This window comes from Colobus angolensis, unplaced genomic scaffold (genome assembly GCF_000951035.1).
Source record: "Colobus angolensis palliatus isolate OR3802 unplaced genomic scaffold, Cang.pa_1.0 Scaffold471, whole genome shotgun sequence".
Taxonomy (NCBI): domain Eukaryota; kingdom Metazoa; phylum Chordata; class Mammalia; order Primates; family Cercopithecidae; genus Colobus; species Colobus angolensis.
This window is the reverse complement of record NW_012118166.1, coordinates 850,964-869,264: the sequence shown is the minus strand read 5'-3', so window position 1 is coordinate 869,264 and position 18,301 is coordinate 850,964. Positions and strand designations below refer to the sequence as shown.

The 18,301-nt window shown below is 44.2% G+C and overlaps 1 protein-coding gene across 1 annotated transcript in view; it reads right to left on the bottom strand.

The window, feature by feature from the left end:
* CLTCL1 (clathrin, heavy chain-like 1) overlaps positions 1-18,301 on the bottom strand; it is a 103,880-nt gene that overhangs the window by 58,185 nt on the left and 27,394 nt on the right. The window contains exons 3-5 of the mRNA XM_011958687.1: positions 13,889-14,157; positions 5,419-5,580; positions 1,695-1,808 (exon numbers count right to left, since the gene is read on the bottom strand). Coding sequence (XP_011814077.1) covers positions 1,695-1,808; positions 5,419-5,580; positions 13,889-14,157 — 545 coding nt within the window. The remainder of the gene's footprint in view (positions 1-1,694; positions 1,809-5,418; positions 5,581-13,888; positions 14,158-18,301) is intronic.

The window sequence follows — 18,301 nt, the reverse complement described above, 5'->3', positions numbered from 1 at the left end:
GACCTCGTGATCCAGCCGTCTTGGCCTCCCAAAGTGCTGGGATTACAGGCTTGAGCCACCGCGCCCGGCCAACAAAATACATACATTATGTTATTGGCACAGGATGATCTACAACACAGCTAGAGGAGTTTATACAGCAGCAAGGCTAGTGGAGAGCCATTTTCATAAGAGTCCATCTGTATAAATCTGCATAAATGTATGCGTGTTAAGTTACTTCCAAAGGGGTAGCCAAATTATCAGCAGTGCTAGGATTTCAGGTGATATATAATTCTGCTGTTACATTTATTGATACTATTAGAAATGTATCGATAACATATATTTTATGAGAACAAAAGAGTAAAAAGGAGAATAGATTATATAATCTTACATATATAATGTGATGCCAATTTTGTTCAGAAAAGGTATAGATCTAAATTTTTAATAAAACAAGTTGTAAGATTTTTTATTTTTATTTATTTTTTTGGAGATGAAGTCTCACTCCAGGCTGGAGTGCAGTGGCATGCAGTGGTGTGATCTTGCCTCACTGCAATCTCTGCCTCCCAGGTTCTAGAAATTCTCCTGCTTCAGCCTCCCAAGTAGCTGGGATTACAGGTACACACTGCCACGCCCAGCTAATTTTTTGTATTTTAGTAGGGACAGAGTTTCACCATGTTGCCCAGGCTGGTGTCAAACTCCTGAGCTCAGGTAATCCGCCCACCTCGGCCTCCCAAAGTGCTGAGAATACAGGTGTGAGCCACCGTGCCCGGCCAAGATTTTTTATGTATTTTACATCCAACTGGTTCACTTACAGAGGAATGTTTTCTTTTTTAAAAAATCTTTCAATTTTTATTACTCAAAAAAGCTTCATTTTTTATTTAGCTTTCTGACTGTGCCTTCGACACTTCCACAACAATATTCTGCTCCTCAATAAGGAAAGCACACTTGGTCCTGTCACGAGCACACTCAGCACACATGGAACCACCACAGGCCTTGCTGACACGGGTTTCAGTTTTAGAGAACCTTCACTTCAGGTCTCACAGCACCAACTCTTCGAAGTCTGGCTGGACACAGGCCACATGCAGGTTCAGGTGTCTTCCCAATCTTCTTGATGTAAAGGTGAACAATTCTATTACCAGGGGCTCGGGACCGCCTAGTTTCATTAGAAGCTGCATGTCAAACACTGGGTCATTCTGAGTGAAAGCTCAAAGGACTGTCCATGGGAGCTCTAGGCCCCCTCGACGGCAGCCAGTTGTAAAGGAAATAAGTGTTTTATTCTTTTTTTTAATTATTATACTTTAAGTTCTGGGTTACATGTGCAGAATCTGCAGTTTTGTTACATAGGTATACACATGTCCTGGTGGTTTATTGCACCCATCAACCCGTCACCTACATTAGGTATTTTATTCTTTAAATATTCTCATACCACAGTGAACATCTAATGTCTTATAATAAGGGAAAGGGCTGAGGACTTCTTCAGTGTGTGACTTGGCAAAGTCTTCCTGCTGCCCTAACTCACCCTCATGCAGGACATTCCTTTCTACGAACAGGGCTTTCCCAGCTCACACACCAAAACCTTAGGCCTCTAAATGGGTTTGAAAGCATCACAGTGGCAGGAGACAGCAGAAGTAGACTAAAAATGGCAGCCTCCTGTATCTTGGGAGGCGCTAGAGTAGATTTTAGGACACGAAGATGTTTAGAGAGCAGCACATTCATACCTGCATAGCCACTGGAAAATCAGTCTGTGCCTCTGGAGGGAAAAACACATCTACTGCTTTCTTTACAAAAGGTTGGTTTCCCGCTGCAGGCTGTCCAACTTCAATGATGTGCAACTAGAAGAGAGATTTTAGGTCAATCGAGGGGACTGCGTGTGGTGGTGGACGAGTACTAGCCAAAGGCACAGAAGCAAGTGGAGCCTCAGCTCCACACACTGGATGATTAACACTAAAAGTCACATTCAACCAAAGCAGAACAACTCCCTTGTCGGAGTGCCTGTGATTATCCAATAACCTGCTGCCCACCACCAAGCACAGCACAAAGGGCCAATGCCAGGCAGCCTAGGAGCCTCAGTTCCAGCACGGTGGCAGTCACTTCCCCTCCCTGGGCCTGGATGCTGATGAAACAAAGAGCTCCAGTCAGAACTTCCAGCTCTGCTGTCTGCTGCCCTCCTATGTATGGCCCAGACTCACACAAGCCTGTTAGTGCAAGATCTCATCACTGAAGGCCAAACTCACAAGACACCCTCACCATGGCACAGGTCTGAGGTTTTCAAGGTTGTGCTGGGCCGGGGTAAGAATCTGATGAGGGAGCCCATCCCTGCCTTTAGGAGAACAGCTCCAAGTTCTGACCTATGCCAGTGCCTTCCCTATACCTTTCTTTCTTTCCTTCTTTTTTTTTTGAGATGGGAGTCTCACTCTGTCGCTCAGGCTGGAGTACAGTGGTGCGATCTCAGCTCATTGAAACCTCTGCCTCCCAGGTTCAAGCGATTCTTGTGCCTCAGCCTCCCAAGTAGCTGAGATTACAGATGCATGCCACCATACCAGGCTAATTTTTGTATTTTTAGTAGAGATGGGGTTTCTTCTATGTTGGCCAGGCTGGTCTCAAACTCCCGACCTCAGGTAATCCACCCCCACTCGCCTCCCAAAATGCTGGGATTACAGGCATGAGCCACCATGCCCAGCCCCCATAACTTTCATCTAAAGAAAAAATACTATAACTAACACAAGTCCACAAAAAAATCCAAAATGGACAGTAAGAGACATGAAACAAGGGCAGGAGGCTGGGCTTAGAGGACACAGACGACAGTGTCTATCAGGGGCAGTCTGGGTTGGCAGTCTGGGTTTGGCCAGGCAGAGAGAGGAGGGAAACACCAAAAGGGCTCAGATAAGGAGGGGAGCAGCACTGAGAGCAGGGCTAGTGGGGGAGCTGAGTGGCAAGCATGTGAGCACTCCTGTGGGTGCAGACATGGGGGAATAGAAGTCTTGCACTGGGAGCTTTAAGGTAGACAAAAGGTAGTTTAGGAAAATTATCTGGCTAGGCCTATTGGTAAGAAAGCGTGAAGCAGGTCTGAGGACCTAATAAATGGCTATTCTGTAACCCAAATGTGAGGTGAGAAGGGCTTAGTGTACCACAAAAGGGTAAGTCAGATGTAAGACTTGTTAAAGGTCAGATAGTGACGAATGCATGGAATGGGGCTTGACAGCTATGGGTTCTTGCTTGGGAGCTGAGAAGGGTGACACTGCCAGCAGAAGCAGAGGTACAAAAAGGACACTAGGCTCTCAGGGCGGCAGCAGGAGGAGGTCGGCAGAAAAGAACTGTGTCCAGGCAAGTTCCGACCCACATGTGGAGACAGTTGGCCAGTCCCAAAAGGACAGGTGAGTCCTGAAAGGAAGGTGCATGCCAGGGCACAGGCGGGGCGGGGGCCCTCCCAGGACTCCACACACACACCCTGCAGCAGGGAGGACCAAGTCTGCCACAAGACACAGGGCCGCTCCAGGACAGGTACTGTCAGGAAACCACATTTCCCAGGTTCTCTGGGTCACAGAAGACCTCCTGGTACAACTCCAGCTCAGCTGGAGGGGCATGCCCATCAGAGAGCGGGGTGTAGAGAGAACCCCCAGCCCTTTCTCTTCTTGGGGCTGCCATCTGTGGAAAGTGCCCTCCGCGAGGCGGGCTCTGCTCCTGAGAGGGAGGCCTGTCGCTGCCCTGCTGCATCTGTGAAGGAGAGGTGTGCCTCACTCTAAGGGAATATGGGAGCAAGCTCTTTGAGCCACATAACTAAAGTCAGTGTCCTTCATCAGCAACAAGGCTAACATTCCACCCGACCCCTTTTTCTTCTGGCTGTCAAATGAGGAGGGCATGAAGTATGTTACTCAACAGGAGGCCAAAGTATTCAAAGTGTATTTCAGATGACAAAGTTTGTAAAGCCACATTCTAATTGAGATCTCCTCTGCCTTGGGGGATATTTCAGGGCTAACGAACAACCCAAAATTATGGTTTCAGGAAGTGTTTTTCACAAGACGACTGTCTTGAAGCAGCTCTCCAAGTGGCTGAGACCATGCTGGTGGAAACCAAGGTCTCCCTGACATCACAAGTTCTTCTGTCTCCTCACCTCTGCCCATGGCAGCCCTGCTGAGCAGCCGCTGGCCATGTCCCTGAGCCTGATAAAACCCAACTGGCTCCTGGGCACAGTCTCATCTCTCTGGAGCCTCCCTGAGGTGCCCACCAACCACTTGGGCAGAACCATGCTGATGGCAAGGATGGACCCACACTGGGGATTTCACAGTCATCTCCCCAAGAGCAGAAACTGTGCCTCACTTACCATTTTTTTTTTGGATATGGAGTCTCCCTCTGTCACCCAGGCTAGAGTGCAGTGGCGCGATCTCGGCTCAGTGCAACCTCTGCCTCCCAGGTTCAAGCAATTCTCCTCCCGAGTAGCTGGGACTACCGGTGCACGTGGCAATGCTCAGCTAATTTTTTGTATTTTAATAGAGACGGGGTTTTGCCATGTTGCCCAGGCTGGTGTAGAACTCCTGAGCTCAGGCAATCTGCCCGCCTCGGCCTCCCAAACTGCTAGGATTACAGGTGTGAGTTACTGCACCCGGCCGCCTCACTTACCTTTATAGTGCATTTCAGTCTAGTCTGTGTGGAAAGATTTTTTTTTTTTTTTTCAGATGCAGTCTCGCTGTGTAGCCCAGGCAGGAGTGCTGTGGTGTGATCTTGGCTCACTGCAACCTCTGCCTTGCAGGTCGCAGTTCAAGCAATTCTCCTGCCTCAGCCTCCCGAATAGCTGGGTTTACGGGAATGCGCCACCGTGCCCGGGTAATTTTTCTTTTTTTTTGAGACGGAGTCTGGCTCTGTCGCCCAGGCTGGAGTGCAGTGGCACAATCTTGGCTCACTGCAAGCTCCTCCTCCCAGGTTCACACCATTCTCCTGCCTCAGCCTCCCAAGTAGCTGGGACTACAGGCGCCCACCACCGTGCCTGGCTAATTTTTTGTATTTTTAGTAGAGACGGGGTTTCACCGTGTTAGCCAGGATGGTCTCGATCTCCTGACCTTGTGATCCGCCCACCTCAGCCTCCCAAAGTGCTGGGATTACAGGCGTGAGCCACCACGCCCGGCAACCGGGTAATTTTTGTATTTTTAGTAGAGATGGGGTTTCACCATGTTGGCCAGGCTGATTTTGAATTCCTGACCTCGTGATCCACCGGCCTTGGCCTCCCAAAGTGTTGGGATTACAGGCGTGAGTTACTGCGCCCAGCCTAAGAGCATTTTTTAGGGGAATGGGGCCACTTAATCATGTGCATCACGGTGCACAGTTCTCACCACCACGAACTTTTTCTCACACAGACATCTGCAGGCCATGCCCAGCCACACACACGCATACCCCTAACACCAGCTCATGACACTTTTCTCGGGGAGAAGACAATAGAGTGGATCTTACCTTGCCTCCTGTAGGATTACGTACAGCAAAGCAGAAAAGGGTGGCAGGCTTGGCATTCCCCTCCATCTTGAGCTCTGCAAAAGCAGCGGCATGGCCTTCTATGGGTTGTGAAACCTTCCTATCCACAGAGTAGAGCTGCATTGCCCCAACCACACGGTTTTGCTAAGAAAAGATATTATACAATGAAAGGGAGAGAAAAGGGAGGAATATAAAGAAAGAATTCTTAAAATATATTTCTAAAATGAAAGTCTCATACATTAGAGGTATACTTCCTCTAATAAAAATTAAATGCATTAGCTATCAAAGGCATGATATCACTCTGAATTTGATGTGGAAAGATGGCAAACACTATGGAAAAAAATAAGACCACAAAAAAGTAAGATGGATGATCCTAATTTGTTAAATATAATAAGCATGAAAGCATTTTTTCATGGAAAGTAACTTGTGCACTTTGGAGGAAAAACTCCAGAGCATTAATAGTAGTTAAATCAGTGGGATGCAATCACAGGTAATTTTGAAAATTGTGTTTTCTGAAATTTCTACGTAGCAAAAATTTTATTTAATAAAAACTAATAAGGCCAGCACAGTGGCTCACACCTGCAATCCTAGCACCTTGGTAGAATCACTTGAGGCCAAGAGTTCAAGACTAGTCTGGGCAACACAGCAAGACGTCATCTCTACAAAAAAATAAGAAAATTAGCTGGTCATGGTGGCACACGCCTGTTGTCTTAGCTACTCAGGAGGCCAAGGCAGGGGGATTGCTTAAGCCAAGAAGTTCAAGGTTGCAGTGAGCTATGACTATAGCACTGCACTGCAGCCTGGGTGGCAGAGCAAGACGCTGTCTCTAAAAAAACCAAAACCCCCAACCAGTAACACTTAAATCTTTTATAAAACTTAGAATTTATATTTTTTTTTTTTTTTTATTCCTTTTTCCCCTTTTTTAATTCCGACCCCCGGTTCACCCCTTTTTTTTTTTTTTTTTTTTTTTTGAGATGGAGTTTCGCCCTTGTTGCCCAGGCTGGAGTGCAATGGTGTGATCTTGGCTCACCGCAACCTCTGTCCCCTGGGTTCAAGCAATTCTGCCTCAGCTTCCCAAGTAGCTGGGATTACAGGCATGCACCACCACACCCGGCTAATTTTGTATTTTTAGCAGAGACGGGGTTTCTCCATGTTGGTCAGGCTGGTCTCGAACTCCTGACTTCAGGGCCAACACTTATTTTCTACTTTGTAAAAATTATAACCACCCGAGTGGGTGTAAAGTAGTACTTTATTGTGGTTTCGAGGGGGGATTGTTTTTCCTAGTGGCTAATGATGTCAAGCAAGTCCTTTGCCCATTTTTTAACTGGGTTGACTTTTTGTTGCTGAGTTGTAAGTGTTCTTTGTATATTCTGGATACTAGAAGCTTATCAGATATATGATTTTCAAATATTATATCCCAGGTTGTCTTTTCACTTTATTGACAATATCCTTTTATGCAAAAAGTTTTAAATTCTGAAGTCCAAATTATCAGTTGTTTAATTTTGTTGTTCAGTCTTTTGGTGCTATGATATATCTAAGAATCCATGACAAACCCCAAGTCATAAAGCTTTCTCCTTATGTTTTCTTCTAAGAGTTTTGTAGTTTTAGCTTCTACATTGAGGTTTCAGATCTATTTTGAGTTTATTTTTGTACACGGTGTGAGGCAGGTGCAGGTGACCAAATCCATTCTTTTGCATGTGGATATTTAGTTGTCCCAGCACCATTTCCTGAAGAGACTACTGTTTCCCCATTGAACAGTTTTGACACTTTCATCAAAAATCAATTGGCTACAGATGTAGGGGTGCACTCCTGGACTTTACATGTATTTTTTCCCATTAGTCTACATGTCTATTCTCATGCCCATGAGGTGTTTTGTTGTTGGTAAATGCATGGGATTTTTTAATTTGTTGGTTTTTAGTTTGTCAGTAAAGCATATACAAGTAACTATGATTTACAATCTTTTTTTTTTTTTTTTTTTTGAGACGGAGTCTTGCTCTGTCGCCCGGGCTGGAGTGCAGTGGCCGGATCTCAGCTCACTGCAAGCTCCGCCTCCCGGGTTTACGCCATTCTCCTGCCTCAGCCTCCGGAGTAGCTGGGACTACAGGCGCCCGCCACCTCGCCCGGCTAGTTTTTTTTGTATTTTTAGTAGAGACGGGGTTTCACCGTGTTAGCCAGGATGGTCTCGATCTCCTGACCTCGTGATCCGCCCGTCTCATCCTCCCAAAGTGCTGGGATTACAGGCTTGAGCCACCGCGCCCGGCTGATTTATAATTTTTGTTTTATATTCCTCAAACATGATGGTTTCTTTGTAAAGAGGCATAATTCCCAAGAGTTTGTTGTTGTTGTTGTTGTTTGTTTTGTTTTGTTTTTGAGAGTTTCACTCTTGTCGCCCAGGCTGGAGTGCAATGGTGCGATCTTGGCTCACTGCAACCTCTGCATCCCAGGTTCAGGCGATTGTCCTGCCTCAGCCTCCCAAGTAACTGGGATTACAGGTACATGCCACCACTGTCGGTTAATTTTTATATTTTTAGTAAAGATGGGGTTTCACCACTTTGGCCAGGCTGGTCTCGAATTCCTTCCTGACTTCAGGTGATCCGTCTGCTTCGGCCTCCCACAGTGCTGGGATTATAGGCGTGAACCACCATGCCTGGCCCCCAAGGGTATTTTTGAAAGCTTAATTGAGATATAATTCACATACCATAGAACTTATCTGTTTAAAGCAAGCTTGTCCAACATGTGGCCCATTACAGCCTTGTATGCGGCCCAAACACAAATTCATAAACTTTCTTAAAACATAATGAATTTTTGGCTAGGTGTGGTGGCTCATGCCTATAATCCCAGCACTTTGGGAGGCCGAGGCGGGCAGATCATCTGAGGTCAGGAATTCGAGACCAGCCTGACAAACATGGAAAAACCCCATCTCTACTAAAAATACAAAATTAGCCAGCTGTGGTGATGCATTCCTGTAATCCCAGCTACTCGGGAAGGCTGAGGCAGTAGAATCGCTTGAACCCCGGAGGCGGAAGTTGCGGTGAGCCAAGATCATGCCATTGCACTCCAGCCTGGGCAACAAGAGCGAAACTCGGTCTCAAAAAAAATATATATATATAATGAATTTTTTTGCAATTTTTGTTTTTAGCTCATCAGCTATTGCTAGTGTATTTTATGTGTGCCCCAAGACAATTCTTCTTCCAATGTGGCCCGGGTGAGCCAAAAGATTGGACACCCCTGGTTTAAAGTATACCATCCAATGTCTCTTCATATACTCAGAGGGTTGTGCAATCATCACTACAATGTAGTTTTAGAACACTTTCATCCTTTAAAAGAAACCCTATTAGCATTCAATCTTCATTCCCATCTCCCACACTCCACCTCCAGTCATAGGCAACTACTTATCTATTTTCTGTGTCTATGGATCAGACTATCCTGAACATTTCAAATAAGTGGAATCATATAATATGTGGTCTTTTGTGAATGGCATCTTTCACTTAGTTTAATATTTCCAAGGTTCATTCATGATGTATTTTTAGTAGAGATGGGGTTTCACTATGTTGGCCAGGCTGGTCTCAAAATTCTGACCTCAGGGTGATCTGCCTGCCTCAGCCTCCCAAAGTGCTGGGATTACAGACATGAGCCACTGTGCTTGGCCCTTCTAAGAGTTTTATAGGTTCAGTTCTTACATTAGGTCTGATCGATTTTGAGTTTTTAGTATTATGAGACAGAGGTCCCATTTAATGCTTCTGCATACAGATGTCCAGCGCCCAAAAACCTTGTATTGAACAACTACTCTTTCCTTCACTGAACTGTCTTGGCATCCTTGTCAAAATCAATTGACTATAAGGGATACAACATTTTGATTAGACTGGAGGCATAAGTTTCAAGTGATCACACCTATAATCCCAGCACTTTGGGAGGCTGAAGCGGGCGGATCACTTGACGTCAGGAGTTTGAGACCAGCCTGACCAACATGGTGAAACCCCACCTCTACTAAAAATACAAAAATTAGCTGGGCGTGGTGGCGCATGCCTATAATCCCAGCTGCACGGGAAGCTGAGGCAGGAGGACTGCTTGAACCCGGGAGGTGGAGGTTGCAGTGAGCCGAGATTGTGCCACTGCACTCCACCCCGGGCGACAGAGCGAGACCCTGTCTCAAAAAATAAAAAAATTACAATTAAAATTAACGAATTTTTAAAAAATGTATTTGAACTCTACTGATATTATTTTAATTCAGAGAAATACGTTCATAACTTATTAGAAATAATCTTGAGGCCGGGCGCGGTGGCTCAAGCCTGTAATCCCAGCACTTTGGGAGGCCGAGACGGGCGGATCACGAGGTCAGGAGATCGAGACCATCCTGGCTAACACGGTGAAACCCCGTCTCTACTAAAAAAATACAAAAAACTAGCCGGGCGAGGTGGTGGGCGCCTGTAGTCCCAGCTACTCGGGAGGCTGAGGCAGGAGAATGGCGTAAACCCGGGAGGCGGAGCTTGCAGTGAGCTGAGGTCCGGCCACTGCACTCCAGCCTGGACGAGAGAGCAAGACTCTGTCTCAAAAAAAAAAAAAAAAAAGAAATAATCTTGAGTAGTTTGAGACCAGCCTGGCCAACATAGTGAAACCCTGTCTCTACTAAAAATACAAAAAAAAATTAGCCAGGTGTGGTGGTGTACATCTGTAATCCCACCTACTCGGGAGGCTGTGACAGAGGAATCACTTGAACCCAGGAGGTGGAGGTTGCAGTGAGCTGAGATCGAGCCATTGCACTCCAGCCTGGGCAACAGAGCAAGGCTCCATCTCAAATAAAAAAAAAAGAAAAAAAAAAAAGAAATAACCTTGAGTAAGTTTAAATTTATTTCTAAGTTGATGCTATGGCTAGGTTTTGATAATTTTTATTTGGTTTCCCTTCCCTTTAATCAGAAAATTAACTTTCATACCCTGTTTACAAAACATTAAAGCTGATTTTGAATATTAAAAAAAAAAAAATCACGAGATACCATGCAAAAGCAATCTTCCCTTCAGAATGACTGATGGTATGCTCAGGTTTTTCATAGCATATCATCATTAAAGGTGAATAAAATAAATGGGCTGGGCGCGTAGCTTACACCTGTAATCCCAGAACTTTGGGGGACTGAGGTGGGCGGATCACTTGAGGTCAGGAGTTCAAGACCAGCCTGGCCAACATGGTAAAACATGGTCTCTACAAAAAACACAAAAATTAGCTGGGCATGGTGGCACATGCCTGTAGTCCCAGCTACCTGGAGGCTGAGGCTGAGGCAGGAGAATCACTTGAACCTGGAAAGTGGAGGTTGTAGTGAGCTGAATTTGTGCCACTGCACTCCAGCCTGGGTGACAGAGCGAGACTCCGTCTCAGAAGAAAAAGAAAGGAAAAGAAAACCTGGCTTTTGGGGACATCACTTTTCTGGGACTCATCTATTCCTTTTTTTTTTTTTTTTTTTTTAAATTCTAGAGACAGGGTCTTGTTTCTATGGCCCAGGCTGGAATACAAAGATATCATCATGGCTCACTGTAACCTTGAACTCCTGGGCTCAAGCAAATTCTCCTGCCTGAGCCTCCCAGGTAGCCAGGACTACAGATGCATGTCACCACACCAAGCTAATTTTGTTTGTCATCTATTCTTAAGTTAGTACCACATTTTACTTTTTTTTTAAACTTTATTTTTTTTGAGACAAGGTCTCACTCTGTCACCCAGGCTGGAGTGTAGTGGTGCAATCTCAGTTCACTGCAACCTCTGCCTCCCAGGCTCAAGCAATTCTCCCACCTCAGCCTCCAGAGTAGCTGGAACTACAGGTGCATGTCATTATGCTTGGCTAGTTTTTGCATTTTTTGTAAAAAACAGGTTTTACCATATTGCCTAGGCTGGTCTCAAACTCCTGGGCTCAAGATATCCACCTTCCTCAGCCTCCCAAAGTGCTGGGATTACACGCATGAGTCACTGAGGCCAGCCAGTATCACATTCTTGATCACTGTAGGTTTGTGGCAAGTTTTAAAATTGGGAAGTATAAGTACTCCAATTTTTTGTTTATTTGTTTTAGGGTTGTTTTGGCTATTCTGGGTTCCTTGCAATTCCACATAAATTTTAGGATCATCTTGTCAATTTCTACAAAGAAGCTAATTGGTATTCCAATAGAGATTATGTTGAATTTGTAGACCAATTTGAGGAGTACTTCCATCCTAAAAGTATTAAATCTTCCAATCCATGAACATGGGACATTTTTTGATTTAGATCTTCTTTAATTACTTCCAACCATGTTTTGTAGTTTTCAGAATGTACTTTTGCATTTTTTAAATTAAATTTACCTCTAAATATTTTATTCTTTTTGATGTTGTTATGAATGGGATTGCTTTCCTGATTTCATTTTTTGATTGTTCATTGCAAATATCTAGGAACACAACTGATGTTTGCATACTGATACTGTATTCTGTAACCTTGCTCAATTTGTTTATTAGTTCTAATAGTTTTTTACTAGTTTCCTTAGGAATTCCATATACAAGTTTATGTCATCTGCAAATAGAGACAGCTTTAATTCTTCCATTTAAATCTAGGTGCCTTTTATGTTTTTCTCACCTAATTGCCCTGGCTAGAATCTCTAGTCCAAAGTTGAACAGAAGTAGCAAGAGAAGACATCCTTGTTCCTGATCCTTGGGAGAAAGCTTTCAGTTTTTCAACATGAAGTAAGATGTTAGTTGTATTTGTGTAGATACCCTTTATTAGGGTGACTGAGCCAAAGTCTTAGGTCTTGTTTCCCCTGTATATCTGCAATGCCACTGCCTTCATCTGGTCACACATGCCTCATTTCTTCTGGGGGTTGCAGAAATGGAAGACATCCTCAAGTGGAAAGAAGTACTCCTTCCCTCTTTGCATATTCTTAACCTTTCTCAGACATGTCTCTACTCTAGAACAGACTACATAGTTTTGTTCCTGTATCTGCCTTTCAACTAGTCTCCTGGCCTCCAGTCTTCATGGCTGTCCATCTCCGACATCAAAGATAGCATTTTTTCCATTCCACTATGCTGCTAAGAAGGAAAATTAATTACATCACGCTCACTCAAAACCTGCTACATACTTCCCATTGCCTGCAGTCTGGCTCCCCACTCATCTCTCTAAGTCTTGCCCCTCTAGCTACCTAATATCCTTACCTATAGGTATCATCCACGGTGGATGACCCTAGACTCCCAGAAAGAGCCATTCCCCTCCATTCCATGCCTTTGCATACACTGTTTCCTTCCCAAGTGCACTTTAATAGCTAGCAAAATGCAGCTCAGATCCCCTGTGTTGTGGGCTCTCTTGACTTAAGCTGCTTTCTCATGGCTCCCATAGTATTCTCTTCAAAGATGTGACAGTTCCTTAATTACTAGAATTGCGCAGATACACCTTCCCCACTAGGCTGTAGACAGATCATTCACTGGTCATCAGGATTGAATGATTAAAATCTGTGTCCCAAGTGCAAATATCCTATAGTCCTCAAGTATCTGGTGACTGAATTAGCCACCACGAATGAAAAAAGGGAGGACAGAAAGACACTGCTTTCATTATAAAAGAATATGAGTTAGTAACATTCCAGTAAGTCCTTGAAATACAGTCTAAGAACTACTTTTTTTCCCCATAAAATTAAACACTTCTTAGTGTTTAAAATAAGCAGCATTTACACAGAAGCAGCTCTATGTTAACCATCTAGATGCTGGGACTTTGATACAATATCTACAGTGCAGACACAGTGGGGCCAGAGATGCCAGGAAGGCCGTGCTGTGCGCAGGCTGCTGTGTGTGTGGGCAGTGTGTGCACTCACCAAGGACAGGCCAGTTGACCGCCCATTTCCCCAAGACCTCCCTCAGTGCAGTAGCTGTGCACATCAGGGCCCCTTGACCCCATGGGCCATGGTCCCTCCTTGCCCCGGCTGTGATGCAGTGGGCAGGATGTCTCGTCCTCTCTCGTCTTCCTGAAGGACTTCTTACAAATCTGTGTGTTCCAAATTACTCTACAAAATTCCTCAACAACCTCTCAAAACAGTGCTAGAAATAGTTTATACAATGAACATCAGTAACCTGATGGAATGCAGTAGTAGTTAATGGGTCAAAGGTAAATCAAGATTATTTGATCCAAGTTCAGATTTCTTTGTAATCTCTATTTCTCTCAGTTCCAGGCCTACTTTTGCCTTATACCTATAACCAACTTCTTTTTTTTTTTTTTTTTTTTGAGACAGGGTCTTGCTCTGTTGTCCAGGCCAGAGTGCAGTGGCACAGTCTCAGCTCACTGCAACCTCGAACCCCTGACCTCAAGAGATCCGCCCGCCTCGGCCTCCCAAAGTGCTGGGATTACAGCCATGAGCCACCGCACCTGGCCCTATAACCAACTTCTAATGACTTAACCATTCCATTCTAATATTGGGCTTTGAAGTTACATCAGACCAGCCCCTAAAGGCAGCTCAAGGCTTACCTGAGCCGAGATGCCTATGAGGAGCAGCCACTTCTGGTACTCATCAGTCCGGTAGTGAATCACCTGGCAGCCTGCCAGACTGGTATGTCTATCAAACATCTTCATGGGCTGGGAGTCACCTTCCATGCTCCAGTGGTAGACTGCGGTCTCGGTCACCAAGGCAACAGTGTTCACAGAAACCCATTTCCAGAAAATCACCTCTTCTGCCATAGAATGAGCCTTCATTTTACTCTTCATCTCAATATTAAAGATCTGAAGTGTCTTCCCAGCTAGTATTTGATATAACAGAGATTAGAGAAAGATAAATTAAAAATCTGAAAGACAAATTCGTATACTCTTAATTCTGAATTCTTTTAATATTACTTTAGGTTGTACTGCTAATCTGATTAAAAGGGTATGAAAGATGCTGCCAGAGTAGTAATTAACCATACCTTAATGTCTAAATATTGAGAAGAGCCTGTATGCATTAAATTCTTCTTCAGAAGAATATAAAAGCGTATAAATATTCATAGAAATATGTGAATAACAATGAGAAATTAGTTCTATTGAAGCAAGCCTCTCTTTTAGATTGGTTTCTTTTTGTTTCAAAATACTTTTCTGGATAAGTCAGCAAAAACATAAGACACCCCTTCTCTCTGCGGTCTCCAATTTTCAAGAAAGACTACAACTATCCCTTCACATTAAACCAACTTCTCCAAATTTGTCTTAAATTCTAGACCAATGCTGACAAATGGAACTTTCTACAATGTTGGATATATTCTATATTTGCATCCATCAGAGCAGATAATAGTTATATGTGGTTATTAAACACTTAAGATGTATCTAGCAAGATATTTCAGGAACTGAATTTATACTTTTATTTAACTTTAATTAATTTAAATGTTAAACAGTCCCATGCAGCTAATGTCCAATAGGACAGTACAGTTCTAGACAAAATATTTGGCATCCATTCTCTGGCAAGAGACCCATATTGTTTCTACCTGTAGCAATGAACTAAATTTTGATTTTGGAGTCTATATAAAATTTAGAGCTAACATAAAATATTAAAATATTGCTTCCCACAAAGATTGGGAACAAGGAAAGGATTATTTCTCTGACCATTTGTTTTGACACTGAGAATAACATAGCTAGTGTGATAAGGCAAGAAAAATAAAAGGCATAAAGATCAAAAAAGGAAGTAAACCTGTCTTAACTCACAGACAACATAATTCTTTACAAAGAAAATCCAGCAGAATCTACAAATCTACAAAACAACTATTAGAATTAATAGGTGACTACAGGAGTGCAGCAAGATGCGAAGTCAACCTACAAAAATTTGAATTGGGCTGGCCACAGTGGCTTACACCTGTAATCCCAGCACTTTGGGAGGCTGAGGCAGGTGAATCTCTCGTGGTCAGGAGTTTGAGTCCAGCCTGGTCAACATGGTGAAACCCCATCGCTACCAAAAATACAAAAATTAGCTGGGCATGGTGCCAGGTGCCTAGAATTCCAGCTACTTGAGAGGCTGAGGCAGGAGAATTGCTTGAACCCAGGAGGCAGAGGTTGCAATGAGCCAAGATGATGCCACTGCACTCCAGTCTGGGTGACAAAGTAAAAACGGGTCTCAAAAAAAAAAATCAACTGAATTTTGAGATACTAGCAGCAAACAATTTGGAAATATAAAAAAGAATTCAGGCCAGGTACAGTGGCTCATGCCTGTAATCCCAGCACTTTGGGAGGCCGAGGTGGGCGGATTACCTGAGGTCAGGAGTTCAAGACCAGCCTGGCCAACATGGTGAAACCCCATCTCTGCTAAAAATACAAAAATTAGGTGGGTACGGTGGCATGTGCCCATAATCCCAGCTAGTCGGGAGGCTGAGGCGGGAGAATTGCTTGAGCCTGGGAGGTGGAGGTTGCAGCGAGCTGAGATTGTGCCACTGCACTCCAGCCTGGCCGACAGAGTGAGACTCTGTCTCAAAAAAAAAAAAATTTTTTTCATAACACCACCCAAAACATAGCATTTTGGAGTAAATTTAACAAAGGGTAAGCAAAGCCTCTACACTATAAAATATTCCTGAAAGTAAAGGCTTAAATCAAAGAAGGGGCATACCATGTTCATGGATCAAAACACTTAAAATTGCTAAGATGTCATTTCCCCCTAAATTATCTACAGGTTCAATGCAATCCCAATCAAAATACCAGCATACTTTTCCTTCTTTCTTTTTTATAGAGACAGGGTCTCACTTTGTTACCCAGGCTGGAGTACAGTGGAGCAATCATAGCTCATTGCAACCTCAAATTCCTGGGCCCAAGTGATCCTCCTGCCTCAGCCTCCCAAGTAGTTGGGACTACAGGCATGCACCATCACACTCAGCTAATTTTTCTGTTTTCTTTTTCTTTTTTTTTTTTTTGAGACACAGTCTCTCTCTGTTGCCCAGGCAGGACTGCAGTGGCATGATCTCAGCTCAATGAAGCCTCCACCTCCCAGGTTCAAGTGATTCTCCTGCCTCAGCCCCCCGAGTAGCTGGGATTACAGGCACATGCCACCACACCCACCTAATGTTTGTATTTTTTGTAGAGATGGGGTTTCACCATGTTGGCCAAGCTGGTCTCAAACTCTTGACCTCAAGTGATTTGCCTGCCTCAGCCTCCCAAAGTGCCGGGATTATAGGTGTGAGCCACCATACCCAGTCTAATTTTTTTTTTTTTAGAGACTAGGTCTTGCTATGCTGCCCAGGCTGGTCTCAAATTTCTGGCCTTCTGTAATCCTTCCATCTTAGCCTGCTGAAGTACTGGGATAACAAGTGTGAGCCGCCACCCTGGCCCAGCATCTTTTGTTTGTTTGGTGGAAAATAAAATGATGCTATAATGAATATGGAAATGCAAAGGACAAAGAATAGACATAACAATTTTGGAAAAGAGCAAAGCTGGAAGACTTATGATACCTAATGCTGAGACATTCTATAAAGCTATTAATAAAGCTATGTTATTCTCATAAGACACACAGCTCAATGAAACAGAAGAAAGTCTAGAAACAACTGCATGCACTGATTTGATAAAAGTGCCTCAAAAAACTCAACAGGCCCAAACACACTTTTTATAAAAATAGAAAAATCCATCCTAAAATGTATATGGAATCTCAAAGGACCTCAAATAGCCAAAACAATCTTGATAAAGATGAACAAGTTTGGATGATCTCACACTTCCTGAATTTAAATCTCATTACAAAGTTAAAGTAACCAAATGTATGGTAACAGCATAGAAACATAGACACCAATGCAATATAAGAGAGAACCCAAAAAAGAACCTTCACATATATGATCAAATGATCTTTGACAAAGGTACTAAGACCATTCAATAGGAAAAAAGAATACTCTTTTCAACAAATAATACTGGGAAAACTGGGTCCACAAAAGAATAAAATTGGACCCTTACCTTATACCATATACAAAAAGTAACTCAAAATGGATTAAAGACCTAAACATAAAAACTAAAATCATAGGCAGAACCTGAGTCCTGTTGTCTCATTTTCCTCCCCAGACAGCATGCGTTTCACCACTCACTCCACTACCTTCTCTGCCAACTACCGGTCCCTGGGATCCGTCCAGCCGCCCAGCTACAGTACCCGGTCGATCAGCAACCCAGCCGGCATCTATGCAGATGTAAGGCGTTTGGGCTCTCAGATCTCTGTGTCCTACTCCACCAGTTTCCAGGGTGACCTGGGGTCCAGGGCCCCGGCCACTGGAATGGCCAGCGGTCTGGCGGGAATAGGAGGCATCTAGAATGAGGAGGAGACCATGCGAAGCCTGAACGACCACCTGGCCTCCTACCTGGACAGAGTGAGGAGCCTGGAGACTAAGAATCAGAGGCTGGAGAGCAAAAACCGGGAGAACCTGGAGAAGAAGGAACCCCAGGGCAGACACTGGGCCATTACTTCAAGACCATCAAGAAGCTGACGGCTCAGATCTTTGCAAATTCTGTGGACAATACTTTCATCGTTCTGCACACAGACAATGCCCATCTTGCTGCTGCTGACTTTAGAATCAAGTATGAGACAGAGCTGGCCATGCGTCAGTCTGTGGGGAGCAACATCCATGGGCTCTGCAAGGTCAATGACGACATCAATGTCACTGGGCTGCAGCTGGAGACAAAGATCGAAACTCTCAAGGAGAAGCTGCTCTTCATGAAGAAGAACCATGAAGAGGGAGTAAAAGGCCTACAAGCCCAGATTGCTAGCTTTGGGTTGACTGTGGAGGCAGATGTCCAAATATCAGGACCTTGGCAAGATCATGGCAGATATCTGGGCCCAATATGACAAGCTGGCTCAGAAGAACCTAGAGAAGCTGAACAAGTACTGGTCCCAGCAGATTGAGGAGAGCACCACAGTGGTCACCACGCAATCCGCTGAGATCAGAGCTGCTGAGCTGACACTCA